Genomic DNA, 19815 nt, shown 5'->3' on the forward strand with positions numbered 1-19815 from the left:
TATTTTTTAATCATTTTTATAAATTATTTTAATTATTATGAAGAGTTTTAAAACCATTCAAGATTTTTTTTAAAAATCAAACTTTCACTTGGTTTTGTTCATATCTCTTACAGTTCTACCTAATAAAGTTTATTAAAATATTAATGACAAGGAACATGTTGCTCTACAAATATATATTTTATTTTTATCATGGCATGAATAAAAAAGTAAACTTACTAAACAGATACTGATGTTTTTAGTTTTTTGGGGGCTTTTTTTAGATTTAGAATTAGCCCACTCTACAATTCACACATTATTGTCTGGCTAGTTTGTGTCCTCTACTTACAGTATAAGCTAAATAGGCAATAATGGTTGAACATTCCTGACCATTATCACCAATAAAGCCCAGAAAAAAGGGCATCAGTACATTGTAAACCGATAAGTTCAAATATTCTTTTCCAGTTATCAAAGAAATAATTTGCTATTCATTTTAGGTTTGTAGCTATTAAATAGTTTTAAATTCAAAATTATATTGTATATAAATGGTGTAAAAACCATCTGGGTCTCCACTTTTGCCATGGCCTCTCTTTTTGGCTTTAATAAACTTATCCTTTGCATTTTTTCTAAACTTTTTTTACCAAAACTTTCAATTTCTAACCATGAATAAATGGTCATCTGGTTATCCTGGATCATTCATGTCTGTACAGGCGTACCAAAATTTCTTAATATTCAGTGATTCAAGTGATTCATATTCAACTCCTATGAGACGTGGCACTGTGCGAACTGTTCACTCGAGTCTCAAAAAAAATTGTGCGGCCCCAAAGTGGTCCTCTGCAAACACCGCGATAATATCACATTCGGCGCACATACTCGGGGGAACTAGTGGATGCGTCGGGTATAAATCAGCCTTGATGAGTTTAAAGTTTAACACTCAAATCGTGAGAATCATTTAAGTTGGAAAATCTTTAGCAGACATTAGTGCTGCGTTAACCAAGCATGAGCTTCCTCTTATAGGGGCGTGATTATGACGCAGTACCTGTTGTTGGCATGCTGGGGGGAAATCTCTTGCTGATAGACAGAAGCTCTGCCCATGATGCAAATCAGCATCTATTGTGAAGTGAATTTGACACGCGAATTAATCGAATTTCATGCATGAAGTGAGTAAACTCAAAATGTTCACGTGTCTATTTACGTGCGAATAGCATTATTTATCCGCGCAGGACACATCTGATGTGAACACCGCATAACATGTTTTATCACTTTTTAAAATTTCTAACACATGGCTAACTTAACAATCAGCATGTTGCTAGCTTGTTTCTAGCATGAATTAACACTAGGCAAATTCCAGAAAGGGATCATGTGTGAACAGGTCCTTTTTGAAAATACCTGTAAATTCGTTCTGGCAATTTTTAAGAAAGAGAAGCTGTAACATTACCAGTAATTTGCCGGAATGCTGCTCTGAGTGAATGCAGAAGGAAAATTGCCGGAAAGTGCACGTTTAGGACAAGCTGACATGAGACATCTACTCCGACCAATCAGAACATTCAGTCGCATTCACATCCATGCTGTTTATGAAAATAAAAGCCTTTGAATATTTTTCCAAACACATTTAGTTGTTAGATGTTAGTCAGAGAATGTTTTTATGTTCTTTCTTAATGCCAACTGTGTAAACAATTATCAATAAAATGCTTATGATAAACCGCCGTTTGTTTACCTTCATGCTCTGCTTCAGCTGCTTGATGTGTGCGCACGTGAAGAAGTGCTCCGGTGAGCGCCAGCACACACACATAGTATGTACATCTCGACGTGTGAAAGTGTTTTCCCATATGTTTTCATCGAAGTTGTTATTATACATTTACAGATTTTTAATGTAATCAAATGTGTAAACATTTAGCTGTGGTTCACACTTCTGCCTTTGGATGTCTCTGAGACAAAGCAGCTACATGAATGCTAAAGCTTTAAATGAAGTTTATTCATTCCTTCATTTTCTTGTCGGCTTAGTCCCTTTATTAATCCGGGGTCGCCACAGCGGAATGAACCGCCAACTTATCCAGCAAGTTTTTACACAGCGGATGCCCTTTCAGCCGCAACCCATCTCTGGGAAATAAATAAAAGCTAAACCATTACCCAAAGCCTGACCCCTTCTATGTTTACAAATATAAGCGCATCGGTATAGAGCTCATTTCTGGTTGATGATGTCAGAATTTACCAGTATTTTGGAATGGATGTGTGAATGTTTTTTTTTTCTGAACAATTCCGGAACGTCCTTGGCTGTGTGAACAGTGCTTTGTTGAACCTCCCGGTAAAGTCATTCCAGAAATTTTCCAGATATTTACTAGTATCACTGTGTGAAAGGGGCTACTGTTAACATGTTTCTAATGTTATCATGCGTTAGTATATTGGCTTCACGTTTTTGTGAAGATACCGACACATTTAACACAATGTTTAGACCACGACTAAGTGTGTTTTTACCCTGTTTTTAACCTGTTTAACACAGCTAGCATACATTTTCTTAGTTCTAGCATGAATTAGCTTTCCGCTAGCATATTTTTAACATGTTGCTTGCTTGAATTTTCACGTTGTTACCACGTTTTCTCATGTTTCCAGCTTGTATAATCAAGCTGGCTTAAATTAACAATGAACACTGCCTCGTGTTTCCAGGAAGCACATGTTAAAGCCTCACTTTTGATGTAGCGAGTCATACGGTGGCATTGATCACATCGCCTGCTTCAAGCTTTCATTAAAGAAATGCTGTCCGACAACAGCTTGCCTACTGAGTGTGTGCTGAAGAGAGATTTATAAGGAGAGCTAAATATATTAGGATATTTCTTCCAGGATGTCAGAAGGTTTCTTCTCAAGTGTTTTCAAGATACTTCCCTGACGCACACGTTCATTACTGCTCAACTACAGGCTGGCGAATACATCTCCTGACAATGAACCCATGATGAGCCTCTATTTATATTTCAAACACTCATTGTCTGACAGGCAGGAATTGTTCAGAAGGGGATAATGGCTAATTTGTCGCCGTGTCTAGGCTCCTCTCTGTAGTTTTGTCACAGTCCACCCCTCCAAATCTTCACATGGCAGAGGGGATTCGCCCTGTGCGCGGATGTAAATTGGATTGTTATTGAATTATCTCACTTGTGTGGTCTGAATACGCTGAAAAAACTTTCAAACCCTGAAATAAACAAATTAGCTTGGGCCGTGCTCCAACTTTAACCAAAGCATTTTCTGGTCATCAGAGCTGGAAATGTTTATTGAGGAGTGTTTCAAAGGAGAAACGCATAATGCGAACTCTCTCACTGCGACCCAGAGCTGACATTGTCTCGCTTTTGTCTGGAAAGTGCAGATATGGCCGTATGTCTTCAGTGTTTACAGCTGTGAAGTGTGTCCCTGAGCTTCACTGCGTTTGGTAATTAAGAGACTGAGGATGTGTTACATTTATATAGCCTTGAATATTGTTGCCTCGAGACTGCTTTTAGCTCTTTCTTCATTCTCTTGTGTTGTTTTTATTGTAATTGCAACCAAAAAGCAACAAAGTATCTTATAATGTCAAGCCTAATAATCTACAAACAGGATGTTGGTTGTTTATTAGCTCCTCTAATGTGGCCATGAGTATAAAAGAAGAATCCAGCTGAGTGGATACTTCCGGATACTCTCCATAATGATCACTATTATAACAGCGTCATCTGAACATAGCTAAAAAAAGACATTTATGGGCTTTGCTGTATGTGATGTGAAGATTGTTTAGGTGTAGTATACATTGCCTGACAAAAGTCTCATTGCCTATTCAAGTTTTAGGAACAACAAATACTAACTTGGCTTCTAGTTGATCATTTGGTATCAAAAGTGGCTTATATGAATAACAAATGCCTCTCGATTACGCTTATTTTACCAAAAGAAAACATGATCATGCCTTGATTTTTAATTATTTATTAGAACAGTAAGGTCTGACTTTGCTGAGACAAAAGTATTTTTACTTAACAGAAATAATATACAGTATAGAATATAAAGTCACGGTGCAGTGGAAAAATAATTAATACTGTGTGTGACTCCCATGATTTTGGAGGACTGCATCCATACATTTCGGCAATGACTCAAATAACTTGTTAATAAAGTCATCTGGAATGGCAAAGAAAGCAAGACTCCCAGAGTTCATCAAGATTCCTTGGATTCATCTTCAATGCCTCCTCCTCCATCTTACCCTAGACATGCTCACTAATGTTCATGGCTGGTGACTGGGCTGGCCAATCCTGGAGCACCTTGACCTTCTTTGCTTTCAGGAACTTTGATGTGGAGGCTGAAGTAAGGAGCGACCCCATACTGAATGTAACCCCAAACCATGATTTTTCCTTCACCAAACTTTACTGATTTCTATTAGAATCTTGGGTCTATGCGAGTTCCAATAGTTTATCAGTTCAACAGATGATTCATCGTAAAAATCTATCTTCTGCCACTTTTCCAAATGATCAACTAGAAATCAAGTTATTATTTGTTGCTTGTACAACTGGATTTGACGACAAGACTTTTGTCAGATAGTGCAGGCTTATTTGAATTAAATGTTATTGTACAATTGACAATTGATTTTATTTTTAATGTGAATATTTGGATTAAATTTTTATTGTGCACCACAATAGTGTAAATGTTATTTATATTGTTGAAGGAATAGTTCACCCAAAGATGAAAATGTACTCACTGTTTATTCGACCTCAAGTAGTTCCAAAACTATATGAGCTTTTTTCATCTGTTGAACACAAAATTATTTTAAAGAAGCTGAACCATCAAGTTTCATAGTAGGAACAATAAATACTATGAATGTCAATGGTTACAGGTTTTCATCTTTCTTCAAAATACATTATTTTGTGTTTAACAGAGGAGAGAAGTTCATCAAGATTTGAAATAAGTAATATGAATTAGGACTGCACTTATAGTTGAACAGTAGCTTTTGTATTGTATTTAATTAATCTATTGAATGACTTTGGATTGTTGAAGATATTGACAATGTCAGTTTAATTTAGACAACAGCCAGAAATAAGTCAGGGGGAGTTCATTGAGATCTACCTCGCCCTGCAAACGGGAGGGAGCCCAGGGCTCGAGGATCTCACAAGCTCAGGGCTCTCTCTTGGGACAGCATGCCAAACAAGTTTTATTATCAATTATCAGCTAAGTGTGAACTCTTGAAACTATGTCTATTTTAGTGCTTTTAAATTATGCTTGATTTATTGTATAATTTTTGTATTGATTTTTTAGGATGAAAATTTTGACATCTGTCCAGGGACAACGAATAAAAAATATACTTCTGGCTAATTCTGGTGCATTTGCAGGAATGCAAATATTGTACACTGTCCCTGTCAAACAAACAAACAAACAAATAAATAAATAAATAAATAGATAAATAAATACATATTACTAGTAGTCGGTTTGAAGTATCATCCTTTTAAATGTTACAATTGACAGTTTATACGTTTATTAATCTTTAAACAATTGCTCATTTCATCAGCTTTAAAAAGTTATCATTAAAAAAAGTTTACTTTGTTGGTGTTTTTCTGGTCTTGATAATAAAATCCATCTATTAACAGAAATTCAAAAATGAGTTGAACTATAATACTTATTTAATTTTATTTTAAATTGATAATAATGTTTTTTTTATTATAATGAAACATTGAATGGCTTCTCAAATTATTTAATATGCAAGGGGCTGTGTTATTACTTTTATAAGCAATTTAACTTCGTTTTTCATGTAGCAATCCATAAAATAAGAAAAATAGACTTGCACTGAAGCAGAAACCTGATATGCTGCATTATCATGCGTTACACATTCGCATTTACTTCAAAAAGAGTAAAAGTCTAGTCAGCTTATGCCGTTTTACACCATATAGTAAATGTGCTTGACACGCTCTGCGTCTGATAATGAATTTCATACTGTGCTGAGCCAATAAAACTCTGCTCTGAGGTTAAATATGATTAATGGGAAATGATGTCCATTGCCAACAGCTTTTATATCCTCTGTTGCCCGACACCTTTTTCCACTTGACACTTTTTTTTTTGAGTTTCTCTAAAGATCTGAAAGTGGGCTTCTCTCGTACTCATCCATACATAAATCAATTTGCCTTAAAGCGCAGTTGTCAGAGTTGCTGTGCGTGCAAATCAAATGCTTGCTGTGCGAGAAGTGCCTTTATAAAAATAGCTTAAATAAAGTGGCAGACCTCATTAATCTAGAAGCCCTTCAGTTGGCAAGCCGTAGCCGTTTGCCTTTCCAAGAGGAGAAATGTGCTGAGTGCAGACATGGCGTCGGTGGCATGTCAAGGTGAGCCAGAGGAGCTTTCTGAAATGGATGAGGACCTGAGGATGTGCATGACGTCCAGTTAATGACCAATAGGGACCGGTCTGATCAAATACCATCTTGTTCTGCATTGATTTTTGTGGATTTCATGAATGATATGAAGCCGGTGACACTGCACTGAGTACAGAGAAACCAGATGGCAGCTGTTCCTGATACACTGCTGGCCTTGATCTCTGAAATTTGGAAAAGGACATGAGTTACAAAACATTGAGAAGGGACGTAGAGCTGTTGGCTAAAACATCTCAGCTATGTGAGATTTTGCTGAATCCAGGAAAAAAACAGGAAAACAGGATGGAACATAGTGTTTAGTTTATGTCACAGTCATGACAGACACAGTGTATAATAGCAATGCTAAGTCTGACCGAAAATTCCTCTGCTTAGCATTGTGTGTAATTCAGTTGTGTCAGATATGTTTGTGGCCCATTCTGACTCGTTTATATAAATGCTTGTTACAACTTTATGATGTTTAAAAGGGATGCTGTAACATTTAGGTAAGATAAATGTAATGTGTGTGACAAATCAAGGATGAGGCAGGAATCGATTCTAAATTTAAGCTTTTTTACTCAATGGTTTAAACAAAAGATGTAACAATAATAATAATGGGGGGGGGGGGGTAAATATTTACAATATTCTTTTTAAACGAAAACAATGAGTGTAAGCCAAATCAAAAAATTTACAAAACGAAACAATCATTAACTCTAACGTCTAAACTAAGCGACAAAAATAATGAAAATAAAACTGATATCTTCAGTGCACACAACACCCGATCTAAATTAATTAAACTACAAAACTCAAAATTACACAGGGGGAAAAACACTCAAGCTAATCTAACAAACACAAGCTAAACTAAAACAAAATAACTACAATATCATAAGAATCACACAACAACCATCAGAGCAATTACTTAAAGCCAACGAAGTTTAACTAGTAAACTCGAATTACTACAGTAAAACTGAGATAATTACCAAATATAATCATGCCAAAAACACAAATGTGTGGAGCACAAAGGTACGCCGAGGCTATGCGCACACCATCTGTCATAACGAGAATGGGTAGTTAAATGAAGCAACCTACGAGTGGAGTGAGAAGCAGAGAGAGGAGGGCAAGGAAAATAAATACACATAAAACTAACATGGAGCATAACAACGTTAACTGTGAGATATTAACTCACAACATGATTGGCAGAAATAAGATTAATTATGTACTACGTTTTCAGGTAAATCAATCAACTTTTTACATGTTAATTTTCACAAGTTTGTATAAATAGGCATGGAAGAAAATATTTTATGTTTATTTATTTTGAATAAATTTCTTATGAAACGTTACACCAAACTTTCATGAAGTCCTTGTGAAGTGCATCACTGTTTGGTTCGATATTTGACCAAGTAGACTGAAAGGGATGTAGAATGCACATAATACAGCACCAATAGAGTCTTGAAGTATGTGGGTGTGTAAGATACTAGAAAGTATTTGATTGGTCACAAAATATGATGGGAAGCTGAAATGTGACGTCAAAAATATTGTTGATCCATTTACTGTAGGCAGGAGTGACATCTGGAAATTAGAGTGCCCTTTTTTAGGAGACTAAGGTCATTTGGAGTACAGTATATGAGCTGACCTTGTTGTTTTTCCAATCTGCACTACAAAGTGCATTATGGAGTGAATAGTATAGTTGTCTCTCACTCTGTTCAGCTTAAAGCTTGACTGGCTAGAATGCTATCTATATGTTCTTAGACCATGGGCCAGAGCCAGGCTTTCAAAATATGTACATAAAAATGCTGACCCTGCCAGGCTTTCAAGATCTGTACATAAAAATGCTGACCCTGTCTGCCCCATCTCACATTTTTATATGAGGAACATACATATTGCTACGTAATTGAAGGCTTGGAGTTGCTTATGCTTTTGTGTATCAGTTGGTAAAATTATTAAATCAGAACTTGGGGTCCAACCAGACCTCTGGGATCTGGAAAATAGAAAGGACTCACATTTATTAATGTCTGTATGAATTTTGTTGGTATTGTGCTTTTTGTTGTTTATGTATTGCATTTTGTATTTACTGCATTGGGGTGAAAGTGAATTAAAGTGGTGTGAGATGCTATAATACGATAAAAGAATTCTAAAAATATAGACCGTTTTGAAGGATGTAAACAAAAACAGTGGTCCAAACATATTTCCTGTTTTACGTTTTTAATTTCTATAGTTTCAGAGAATCCAAAAACAGCCACATTTTGATAAATAATTTTATGGTAGCTGTTTTAAAAGTAAGATATTATTAAATTGTCCCTTGTTACAGTTATGAAGTAGTTTGATAACAAGAAATAAATGTTCATAGGCCGATGACTTGACCATATTAAAATGGTCTATAAAAATCAAATTGAATTAAATATAGAAAATAATAAGTGATCATGCACATGTTATGGGCTGCGTCCGAAACTGCCTACTACTCATTAGGTACTGCATTTGAAATTAAACGTACTACTCGGCCGTTAAAAAAGTACGCTCTATAAAGTATGAATGTGAAAAGTATGAATGGAATTCGGACATACTGCATCTGCCATTTTGTCATCGTCACATGACCTACCTGCGTCAGTTGCGTCACTTCTTTCCCATTCATGAATTCTCTCACGGGGCATCATGGGATAGCGCAGCGTGCATGGAATGTGCACTCCAGAATCTCGCCGGAAGTAGTAAGTCAGCCGAGTACTTCTCGCATACTGATTTTCAAATTCTATGAATTCGGACATATTACTCGGCTCACATACTGATTTTAGCGTACTATATAGTATGGAAGTATGCGGTTTCGGACGCAGCCATTGTGTTTTAAATTATCTTCTTCAAGCCTTTATTGGGCAATGAACCACATATTTTAACTTCATTTAATTTATTACAAACTTGTTTTTTAAGTCATAAAAGTTTTAAAGTCTTGCAATAACCTCCATTAACACTTAATAGTTTTTCTGAAAAGTTTTTTAAAGAGTACCATATAAAGGGTTAAAGTAGCATTGCTTATACATGTATAAAGAATGCAGGATGTTATAAAATTAAAGAGCATTAAAAATGCTGGGTTTCACACAATCGATTTGTGTCGGAACAACATGAAGGAGTTAAGTTAACTTTAGTTTTTTAGTCTACAAATTTAAGGGGATTTTCCAAAAGGGGGTTTCCAATGTTTCCAGCTTTGGTGGCAGGAGCAGGCCTTTTACACAAACCTACCAACTAACTACCTATGGTGTTACTTCAATGACAAATGGAGAAATGTCGTGAGAGCAGTATTACAAATCAAGATTGCATTTATGTAATACGAGCATGGGAATCTCTTTGCTTCTGCGCCGGTATCCTCTGCTCGTACACAAAACTTTTTGCACGCCCCCTCAAATATATGCAGATCTTCTTGTGCGCTCTCAAATGAATGCTGCTGAAGTGCGATTGAGTGTGTTTATGTAACGAGTATGTCTCCAAAATTTATTAGATTTGCTATTAGATTTGAAATCTTAGATATTGCTATTAGATTTGAAATATTTATGAACGTCTCCAATGAAAACCTACAGAGCGGCTTTAATGCGTCCTGAAGTACAGTGAAACAGCTATAAACTCCAGCAAGATAAAGTCATTGTATGCATAACCATAGACCTTTATTTATAAATAAAGTATAATTATAGAAACTGTTCATCTTAACTGAAAGCTACGTCGTGTGCTGGCCTCACGCATCACGCACCTGTCAGTCAGTCAGTCAGTCAGCATGTCACCTTAAAGGGTTAAACAAATAACGCACAGCACTACTATGATTACAGAAAGTATGCAAACATTATGTAGTATATTAGTGTAAATGTTTTAGAGTGTAGATTTTAGCTTATCATATGGTATAACATAAAAGATTTATAATGATCGTTAATTCAGATTTTGTAGCAGCTGTGGTCCTTAAATTAAGTCTTAATGTAATCAAATGGCTCTTGTTCTAAATATACCTTACATATAAGCTCAATTTTCTTGTGTTATTGATTAAACTAACACGTATGCACTACATTTACAAAATACTGGCATCATGTCATTGAACCATACCATCATCTTTCTGTTATGTATGTAATCTTTCAGCAAATCCACGTCTTGAACAAATGAGTCACACAGATTGAGGACTCATGGACGCCTGTACAATTTAGTTTGTTGGTAGAGCCGAGCTTAGCAGATCCATCAATTGATCCAGCACATGTCCTTAATGTGAATTTACTTTGCGATAGCTTTTAAAGCCTTGTTCTGCTCTCAGGCCCCGAGGGGGATCTGTCACCTGTGTCTGCTTTGTAATCTGCTTGCTGTGCGCCTCTCAAATCTTCAAAGTGACCCACATCTCTGCTCCTTTGGACCTAGTCACAACATCCTTTGAAACATTGTATTGCAAAGTAAGACATTTTGCAAAACACCGACCTTTCGTTGATTTGCCTGATTTATTTTATTTTTATTTTTTTGGTTCAGAGTTGGATGGAAAATTATTAATCAATGATCAATTTATATTAAAGTGATATAAACTAGTCTCTTATTTCAAATTTTCTGACGTTAAAATAGGATACAAATCCCAATGATATTGAGCACCACTGCCATGTGATGTAGCTGGGTGTTTTTCCCTGCCCACTGAATTGACTGGCAGGCATGCATTAACATGCATTCATAGTAACGTGTTTAATCAGGTTCACAAGAAAGGGTTTGCAAATAAGCTTGGATTAAAACATTCCAACTATGTGTTATCAAATAAACCTCAAAAATTTGTTATACCAGTTTGAAAACTTTTTAAAACAATGCTTGTTAGTAATAAAGAAAAGTCAGTAAAATCACTATATAATTCATTACTGCTGGAATTAGCACAGCTGTATAGTGTCAGGAAAACTATAAGCAATGATGCTTCAATCACACAATAGAAGTCCCGATTTGTGGAAGTTAAACAGGTTTATTTTGTACAGTGTATATCCATACAGCAGTCAATATTATTTAGTACTCTGTCACATTTGGCATGGTTAGATGTGTAAAGTTAAACCTGCAAACTTGGAGCTGGGTTTGTGTGTGATGTATCGTTGCAGAAATGCTTGAATAAACTCAACATTCATTCATTTTCTTTTCGGCTTGCCACGGCGGAATGAACCACCAACCTATCCAGCATATGTATTACACAATGGATGGCCTACCAGCTGCAACCCATAACTGGGAAACACCCATAAACACTCATTCACACACATACACTATGGACAATTTAGCTTACCCAATTCACCTACCGCATGTCTTTGGACTAGTGGGGGAAACTGGAGCACACAGAGGAAACTTGTGCGAACACGGGGAGAATATGCAAAAAAAACAGCTAAATTTCCCCTGATGACAAAGTTACATTTTTAGCAGGGTATAATAAATGATCTGGTGGCTAATTTCTATAAACCTTTATGAGTTTCTTTCTTCTGTTGAAGAAAAAAAGTGTTTTCATGTTGGAAACCTGCAAGCATTGACTTTCATAGTCGGGTAAAGAAATACTATGGAAGTCAATGTTTACAGTCCAGCTTCCGTCAAAACATATTCTTTTGTGATTAAAGGTTCAAGAAACCATTGACTACTTTTTTGCAAATTTTTTTTTTTTTTTAACAGATTTGTGTGTGTTGAGCATCATTTAAGACAACTTTAGCACCTGTCAGCTTTAATTGTAGATAAACACAGATAATTTTGAGCTTTTGTCAGCTAATTTCATCTCCTCGGTTTACAATCCTTATTGGGGCAGGATCAAAATCTGTGACCTATTGCTATCTGCCTGTATAGTGATGACGTGTTGGTTTCTCGTTATTATTCATAACTGAGTTTTCTTATCCTATGAGTAGGCCCTGCTTCTTACTTATTCATGATTGCACATGCTTTCCGATTACAAACCTGCCAAGATGTGAGACTGTTGCTCCACACAACATGCAGTATTTAGTCATTCATGAAGGGTCATATGTGTTTGTTGCATGGTTTTCCCTGCAATGCTGTCAGGGCCAATACAGCAAAGATCTACAGGAAGCGTTTTTGTTGGGAGAGCTGTACGAGAATTGGAGAACGGCGGACTAATGTCTTTTATTAATTAAGTTCGCTACCATTCAGACACATCGTTTGTATATGTGCTGCCGTGTTTGGCTATGTTTAAAATTATCCAGATTTCCGGCAGGGTTAATGGTTGAAATATATAGGGCATTCAGACCCAGGGATTATGGATTTTCCCTGTTCTGCTGGCCACGCCCACTTCTCAAACTGCTTGCTGCGCTTCATGCCCATCATGTAGCATTTTTTGAAAAAATTCTAAGGTAGACTTCAACTGAAAGAGGGGGGTTTCATTTAAAAGAAGAAAAAACTCATAAATTGAAACAAGTGGAGAGTGAGTTATAACAGATGATAACTTATTATTATTTATGTGGTGAAAACTGTACAGTGTTGTATTGCATGTAACTATTCAACTTCTTCACCTGAATTCTGTATGACTCTCCTGAAAACCATAAAACACTGTTTATTTAATGTGTATCTTTTCTCTGTTGCTTAACTATGCTTGTTATTGGTTTATTCTATTTTATGTAGATGCACTTCCCAGCAAAACTATTCCAGTCAATCTAAAACGATTAATTATTTCCAAATAGAGCTATTTAGGTAATCTGGTTTAATTGTGTTCACATCACGATATTTATCACAGAAAAACCAAATATTGATATTTTTTCAATATCATACAGCCTTAGTTCAGAGTCAAATGAAGAGGAAAATGAAGAGCAGACAGCATCTACAAAACATCAAGTGACAGAAATATGTGTGTTCATGTGTGGCAGATCGAAATTTGCAATGTGTGCATTTGAAGATTTAAAAGCAGTAGTGTATTCCTGTCCTTCACAGTGTGAAAAAGAGAGGAACTTTCAGAGGGATGCGGCAAACATCAGAAGCAGCCTGTTGCCGGAGAACAGTGTCTTTCCATGCTCACTTCAATCCCCTGAGCAGCAGATTAAGATAGGAACTCATAGCTGAAATGGTGCGCTGTATGGCCACTGTCCTCTCACTAACATGAAGCACACTCATCCGTATTAAGTTTGACCCCTGGCTTTTTACATTTTTTCTCCTTGTCTGAACAAGACGTCTGACAGCAGCCAGCGCTCCACACAGAGATCTCATCTTACCATCATCCAGTCCACCTGTAAAGACAAACAGATCTGAATCAAGAACAACTGTAGCATCTCCAAAATGTTCCCCAAAAAAACTGTCCTGCAAAGTGTTGTTAACCTTCTGTTGTGAGGTTGCTGTAAATTGATTTTATTTATCGGTTAACTTGGGTTTTAAATCAACAGTTTAGTTGTAACCACCCTTTGCGTTCAAAGTTTTTGCTTAGAAATCAGTTTCAGTGACAAATGCGCATAGTTTTTCAGGTAACATCAAAGGCAGAGGGTGACCAAACTCCAGGGTAAGGCTAATATATGCGCTCCCCTTTAATGCATTTAAAAAGATTTCCGACAGACCAAAAACAGGTTTTAACAAAAGCACCACCTATCAACCAATGTCTATTATATTCAAAACGCACATTAAATTATTTTATTAAACTCTCCCACTGATCTACACTACCGGTCAAAAGTTTGGGGTCAGTTTGTTTATTTTTTATTATTATTACTTTTATTTAAAAATCCAATTAAAATTATTCTGTTCATCAAAGCGGCGTTTATTAAATATAAAAAATTGGTTAATATATATTTATTAAATATTTATTTATTACTTACTGTATGCAGTTTCAATTTAAATTATTACTCCTTGTTGCTTTTATTGCTATTACCAATAATAATAATAATGATAATTAATATTGATTTCTGAAAGATCATGTGACGCTGAAAATTCATCATTGTGGACGCAGCCCTCACTATTCTGCCGCCCAAGGCGGCCGCCTAGTTCACCTCTGGATGCGCCGGCCCTGAGAATACGAAATCATTCTCTTTTTTACAAGGCCAATCAAAAACCGAACTTGTATTTCAGCAATAAATATTTGACCTTTAAAATGTAAAACTCCAAATGATTGCCTAAACAAGATTACTACGCTATAGGCTAGACTACGCTACAATGAAACTACCAATTTCATTTAATGCTGAAAACAAGTTAAATCAGTGTAATATATTATTATACCCCTCACATAATACTCATTTGTCATTTTATTACTTATGTCCTTGACCAGCAAATCAGAAAAGTCCGCTAGCCAGCACTTTTGGTTTGGTTTTCAGAGTAGCTGCGAACTGTGACGTGCGGGGTTGAACAGTTCCATTTTTGTGTGGAAGGGAACTTTAAATTTGATTGACAAACTTACAATAGCTAGTGTTCTGTTAATCATCAACACTAAATTACATTCATATTACGCCTTACTTGTTACATGTTCCCAATGCATTTTTTTTTCTTTGCTGCTATCTTTGTGGTCTCTGGCCAAGGGGAGGCTGAGCCTTCCTCAGCCTTACACACGCTCCGCCTATGGGTAACATTTAAGGTTCAGTAGGTTTTTTTTTTACTGTTTTGGGGATGTCTATGGATTTATTTTGTCAATTTGTAATTGTGACTTACAATTGAGGAGGCATTCAGTGATTCAACATGAAGAGGTGATACATACAAGAAGTGCTAATTACACAAAGCAACTGTTTGTGCTCAGAGAACTAGATGCTAGAGTAAGGTGAAGTGCCTTTTTAGAGAGAAAGAAGAGTGTTTTTACAGATGGCTTGTCAAGCTCACTCACCTGTTTGAAGCACACTTCATAAATGCCAATGTGTTTTTTTTCTTTGTAAATTGTGTCTGGTGCAAATGCGCAAGACTGGTGCAAGTGTCGGTCAAAGTGTCAGAGAGATAAAAGAGTGTGTTTTCTACAGGTGGTTTGTCAAGCCCACTCACCTGTGTGAGGCACATTCAGTTTCACTGGTTTTTAGTGGTTGTTTAAATGATACTAGTTAATCAGAGTTCTGTTTGGGAATAGAAAGATTCCACCAGCGTAAAACATTAAATGAAAAAGTTTTCACTGAATGAATTTTTTTTTTCTTTTGATTGTCTTTCCAGCTGGACTGGATGATGATGATGATGATGATGATGATGATGATGATGATGATGATGATGATGATGATGATGATGATGATGAGATTAGCACTGACTCCTCTCAGACTTCTTGTGCAAACCAAAATCTAATTGCACTATTACAATTAATAGCAAAATTAAGGTTTGGAAATTTAAACTGAAACTAAGCTAGTAGATGTACTAGTACAGTATTCTATTAATGTTGGCCACCAGTGTAGATATTAAGCAGACAGTCTACTAAGGTATCATTTACACTAATGCTTTTTTGTTTTAAAATGTAAATGTTTTGCACCTGGTGTCCATACTATCTTTACCTCGTAAATTTAAGCATTTTTATGCAATTTAAAATGAAAATGCACCAGTGTATGGTACCTTACACATTTAGTTTTAATGAAAACTAATTACCATGCTGCTGCACAGTGAGTCAAAGGTCACACTTACAAGAGTGCATCTTTATATAATAATGCACACGTTTTACTATGGGTATGTCTACAATCATCACTCCGGCATCTTCGACCTGTGAAAATGGAGCAGTTTAAAAACACTAAAGATGTCATTTTAGTTTGAAATTGTTAGTAATCTGTTCCAGTATTGATGGATTGAAATGCAAACTTTTAAAAACTGAAGCACGGTGGGCCACAATGACTTTGTGGTTGGTCTTCTGAACTATTGCAAAACCTTGAATGATTCGTCAAGCCCTGATCATATGACCACTAATGCCAGTTGATACTTTGCTGTAGCTTGAGTGGGACCTCTCAAAAAAGTAAATTACACATCGTGGCAATGCATAGTGCACTCCATACCCCCGCCTCCCGGGTATTTACTTTTGTCCACAACAACCTCCCTCCAACCTTGCTCCTCACTACCATCTGCGTATCCCCGATGCTCTAATCACCCTCCTCCAGTCCATCTGAAAGAAACCTTACCTGTGTGTTCTGTCTGCAGGTGCTCTGGCCATATTAATTCCGGAGCTGGACCTGGTGATCTCTCTGGTGGGCTCTGTGAGCAGCAGCGCTCTGGCCCTCATCATTCCTCCTCTGCTCCAGATCATCACCTTCCACAATGAAGACATGAAGCCCTGGGTGTTTGCCAAGGACATTCTCATCAGCGTCCTCGGCTTTGTGGGCTTCATAGCAGGAACATACACCTCCATCCAGGAGATTGTGGCCCGAAATGGTGACAGACACAACAGTACAGTCCTGTGAGTGTTGCCGAAGCCACAGAGTAAATGTAGGCCATACAGAGACCCGCTGAATCATTTACTCACTACATGCTCCTTTGATTTCTGCTGGAGTCCGCTTGGGATTTTTCCTACTGGACGTCTCTTGATGGTTCATGGATTTTTTATGAGGTTTGCAGCACTGAAGTCTCGTCATATCAAGATTTATGAGTTAATCTTTTTGTGGTTTATTTTAATATTTTGTTTACAGTGTATTGTCGGCCGAAGGTTTTTTTTTATTTTCAGGTTCATGTGCTTCTCTCATGAGTAGGGCCAGACAGTGTCAGCGGGCATCTTTTGCTATTTCTGCACAGAATATTGTGAAAAATCTGCAGATTTGTGTGAAATGATTTTGGGAGTATCGTAACTAAAAATTTAATATGTTAAAAATTAATATATTTTTAACCTTTATTTATTGTTTACTATTCAAATCCTATTAGATCAAATTATTTGGTAAACAAAGCAAATCTCTCATATAATATGTCTACCATATATCTACTAAAAGACAGAAATTATTACTTTACAATCTGTATTGTAAGTAAATCATATAAACGTTTTCATATTATTCAGTAATATCACTGAAATTAATAAAAAAAAAAACTGAATAAATTTAAATTTACACACAACTAAATAAATAGACTCATTGATGGGCCAAAAATCTGATGAAACCTGCGGGTTTCTGCACGCGCAGATTCCATGTGGGCCTACTCATGAGTGTTTTCACAAGTTAGAATGGAAAAGAAGTGACTCAAACAGAGATTTCTGCTTGTATTTTGTGTATTAGTGTTCATAGGGCTTTTGTTTTTTAAGACCAAAAGACAGTTGCATTTGCATATTAGACTTCGACTCCACCTAGACTTAATTGTAAATATGTGGAAAATCCACTTGGTGTGCAGAATGGTTTACTGTATATTAGCACAAGTTAATAATGGTACTGCTGGTACTGCTCAGTCTCAAGCGAGATCAGTGCTGTTGAAACAAATGTGTTCTTCCTTTCCCTTTGTAATAATTGATTTTTTTATAATCATTCATAATCTCACTTATCAAATAATCCTATTTTCAGGAGAATATTCAAAAGATGCCATCATTAATCAACTTGTTTTGCAAAGAAATTAGTTGATAATTTAAGATTGTTTTACCTTTTTATCCTGATAGTGTTGGGTTAAACACATATACATGTACATTTTCCTTTTTTTTTTTTTTTTTTAAGAATGAATTGTTAATTCATAAAGGTATCAGTTTCATGAACATTGTACAATCTGACCTGTCCTGGACTTTTTTTGGTCATACAACATACAACATGACTGTTATTTGGGCAGAAAAAAAGAAAGTCAGAAAATAATTAATCCAGATCACAAAGTTATTAAAGAAAATCACTCAGATGTGAGTCTTGTCGTAAGATTAGCATTACATTTAAAGACACTTCAGACCAACTGGAGTGAGAGTTTTTGTCATATCAAAGGAAAAGTTCACCCAAAAATTTAAATTCTGTCATTATTTACAGTACTCACCCTTTAAACTTGAGTTTATTTCTTGTGTTAAAAACAAAAAAAATGTCCTTAATACATGTATTCTTACTGTGGAAGTCAATGGTTACAGGTTTTCAGCTTTCTTCAAAACATCATCTTTTGTTTTAATTAAAGAAACTGATGTGGTTTCAAGTCACTTAAGGGTGAGTAAATATGGGGGGAAAATCATATTTGGTGAACTATGCCTTTACTCAAGCGATTGTAATGCTTAACACTTATGTTATATTGTTGATGCTACTTGAACATTTTTTCATAAATTCTTTCCACTTTGCCTAATACAATTTTGCTGTAAACTGTAAATTTAAGGTTGTGCCAAAGTTATTGACTGGAAAGTTGTTTGTATATATACAGTATGTATGTGTGTGTGTGTGTGTGTGTGTGTGTGTGTGTGTGTGTGTGTGTGTGTGTGTGTGTGTGTGTGTGTGTGTGTGTGTGTGTGTGTGTGTGTGTGTGTGTGTGTGTATATACTACCAATTAAAAGTTTAAAAGTTTGGGGTCAGTTTTTTCATGTTTTTAAGAAAATTATTTTTAATAATTATTATTGTTAATATTTGAGTGATTTCTGAAGGATCTGGAGACATCATCTTTAAAATCACTAGAATAAATTATTAAATAAATGATAAACTGCTTTTGAACAGTTATTTTATAGTGCCAAAACATTTCACAATTTTACAATGTGTTCTATATTTTTGATTAAATAAATGTAGCCTTGGTGAGCAGGATAAGCTTGTTTTAAAACTTCTTCCTGGACCCAAACATTTTACCGGTAGTATACACTGTATTATGTTGAATGTCAATCACATACAGCTGCTGTAATTGCAGTATTGTTTGTTTAGTATTTGTTGTTTCTTGAATTTTGCCTTATTGTACATATGCTCTAAGTATTTAACTGCTCTCAAAATGTTAAAAAAGAAGGTATCTTTACTGTATAACCTTAAAATAAGTGAAATAATGTAAGACTGTAACTCTAAAAGGGGAGATACATCACTTTATAGTTGTAGATGTTGAACATGAGTTTCACTGGTCCACTGGTTGAGTTTCCCCATTGTATCTTTCTAATTTCTAGTGCAGGCCTTGACAGCTGGAAAGTGCTCTGTGGTTGAATTAAAGAACAGATATCCTGCTTTGATGTTTATAACAGTATTGCCTCCTCTTCTTGTGCTGTTGGTTCACTGCATTTTTGTTTTCTGACTGATAGTATACAGGATCGATGCTTAAAAAGTTCACTTGGATAAAGGTTATGGTGCTTTATCTTACACTGATTATATATGTTTTTTTCTTATTAAACCTATTTACCTATTACATTTTTGTTCAGTATGTAGATTAAATACACCAAAAAATGTGTCAGTCATATTTGCCACAAGAGAATCATTTAGTATTAAAAGTGTTTAACCCTCTGCTGCATGGTGTTGGCATGTGGCAACGATATTTATGTTAATTTCGCTGCCACTGTTTCTTTAAGACTAATGTTAAATTTCTTTAGTTGGAAAGACTTTAGTTTAGCCAATGATTTGCTTTGGTTAAGACACATGAGGTGCAGTGTTTTTCTATGGTGCGATTTCTGACAGGCTGGCCTTTATAGGGGAATTATCAACCTACTGTACGTCACATGGGTTCAACCACGCATAGCGATTGCAAAAAAAAGAACGGTTGCAATAGCAATCATGTTGTGTTGT

At 35.9% G+C, this 19815-nt stretch overlaps 1 protein-coding gene across 2 annotated transcripts in view; it reads left to right on the forward strand.

Moving 5' to 3' along the window:
- Window positions 1-18439, forward strand: part of slc36a1 (solute carrier family 36 member 1) — an 80810-nt gene extending 62371 nt beyond the window's left edge. For both annotated transcript variants that reach the window (XM_087281518.1, XM_087281519.1), the window contains exon 12: window positions 16337-18439. In XM_087281518.1, coding sequence (XP_087137644.1) covers window positions 16337-16596 — 260 coding nt within the window. In that variant the 3' untranslated portion in view covers window positions 16597-18439. The remainder of the gene's footprint in view (window positions 1-16336) is intronic.
- The last annotated feature ends 1376 nt before the right edge of the window (window positions 18440-19815 follow it).

The sequence above is a fragment of the Danio rerio genome, chromosome 14 (genome assembly GCF_052040795.2).
Source record: "Danio rerio strain M-AB ecotype USA chromosome 14, GRCz13ab, whole genome shotgun sequence".
Classification (NCBI taxonomy): domain Eukaryota; kingdom Metazoa; phylum Chordata; class Actinopteri; order Cypriniformes; family Danionidae; genus Danio; species Danio rerio.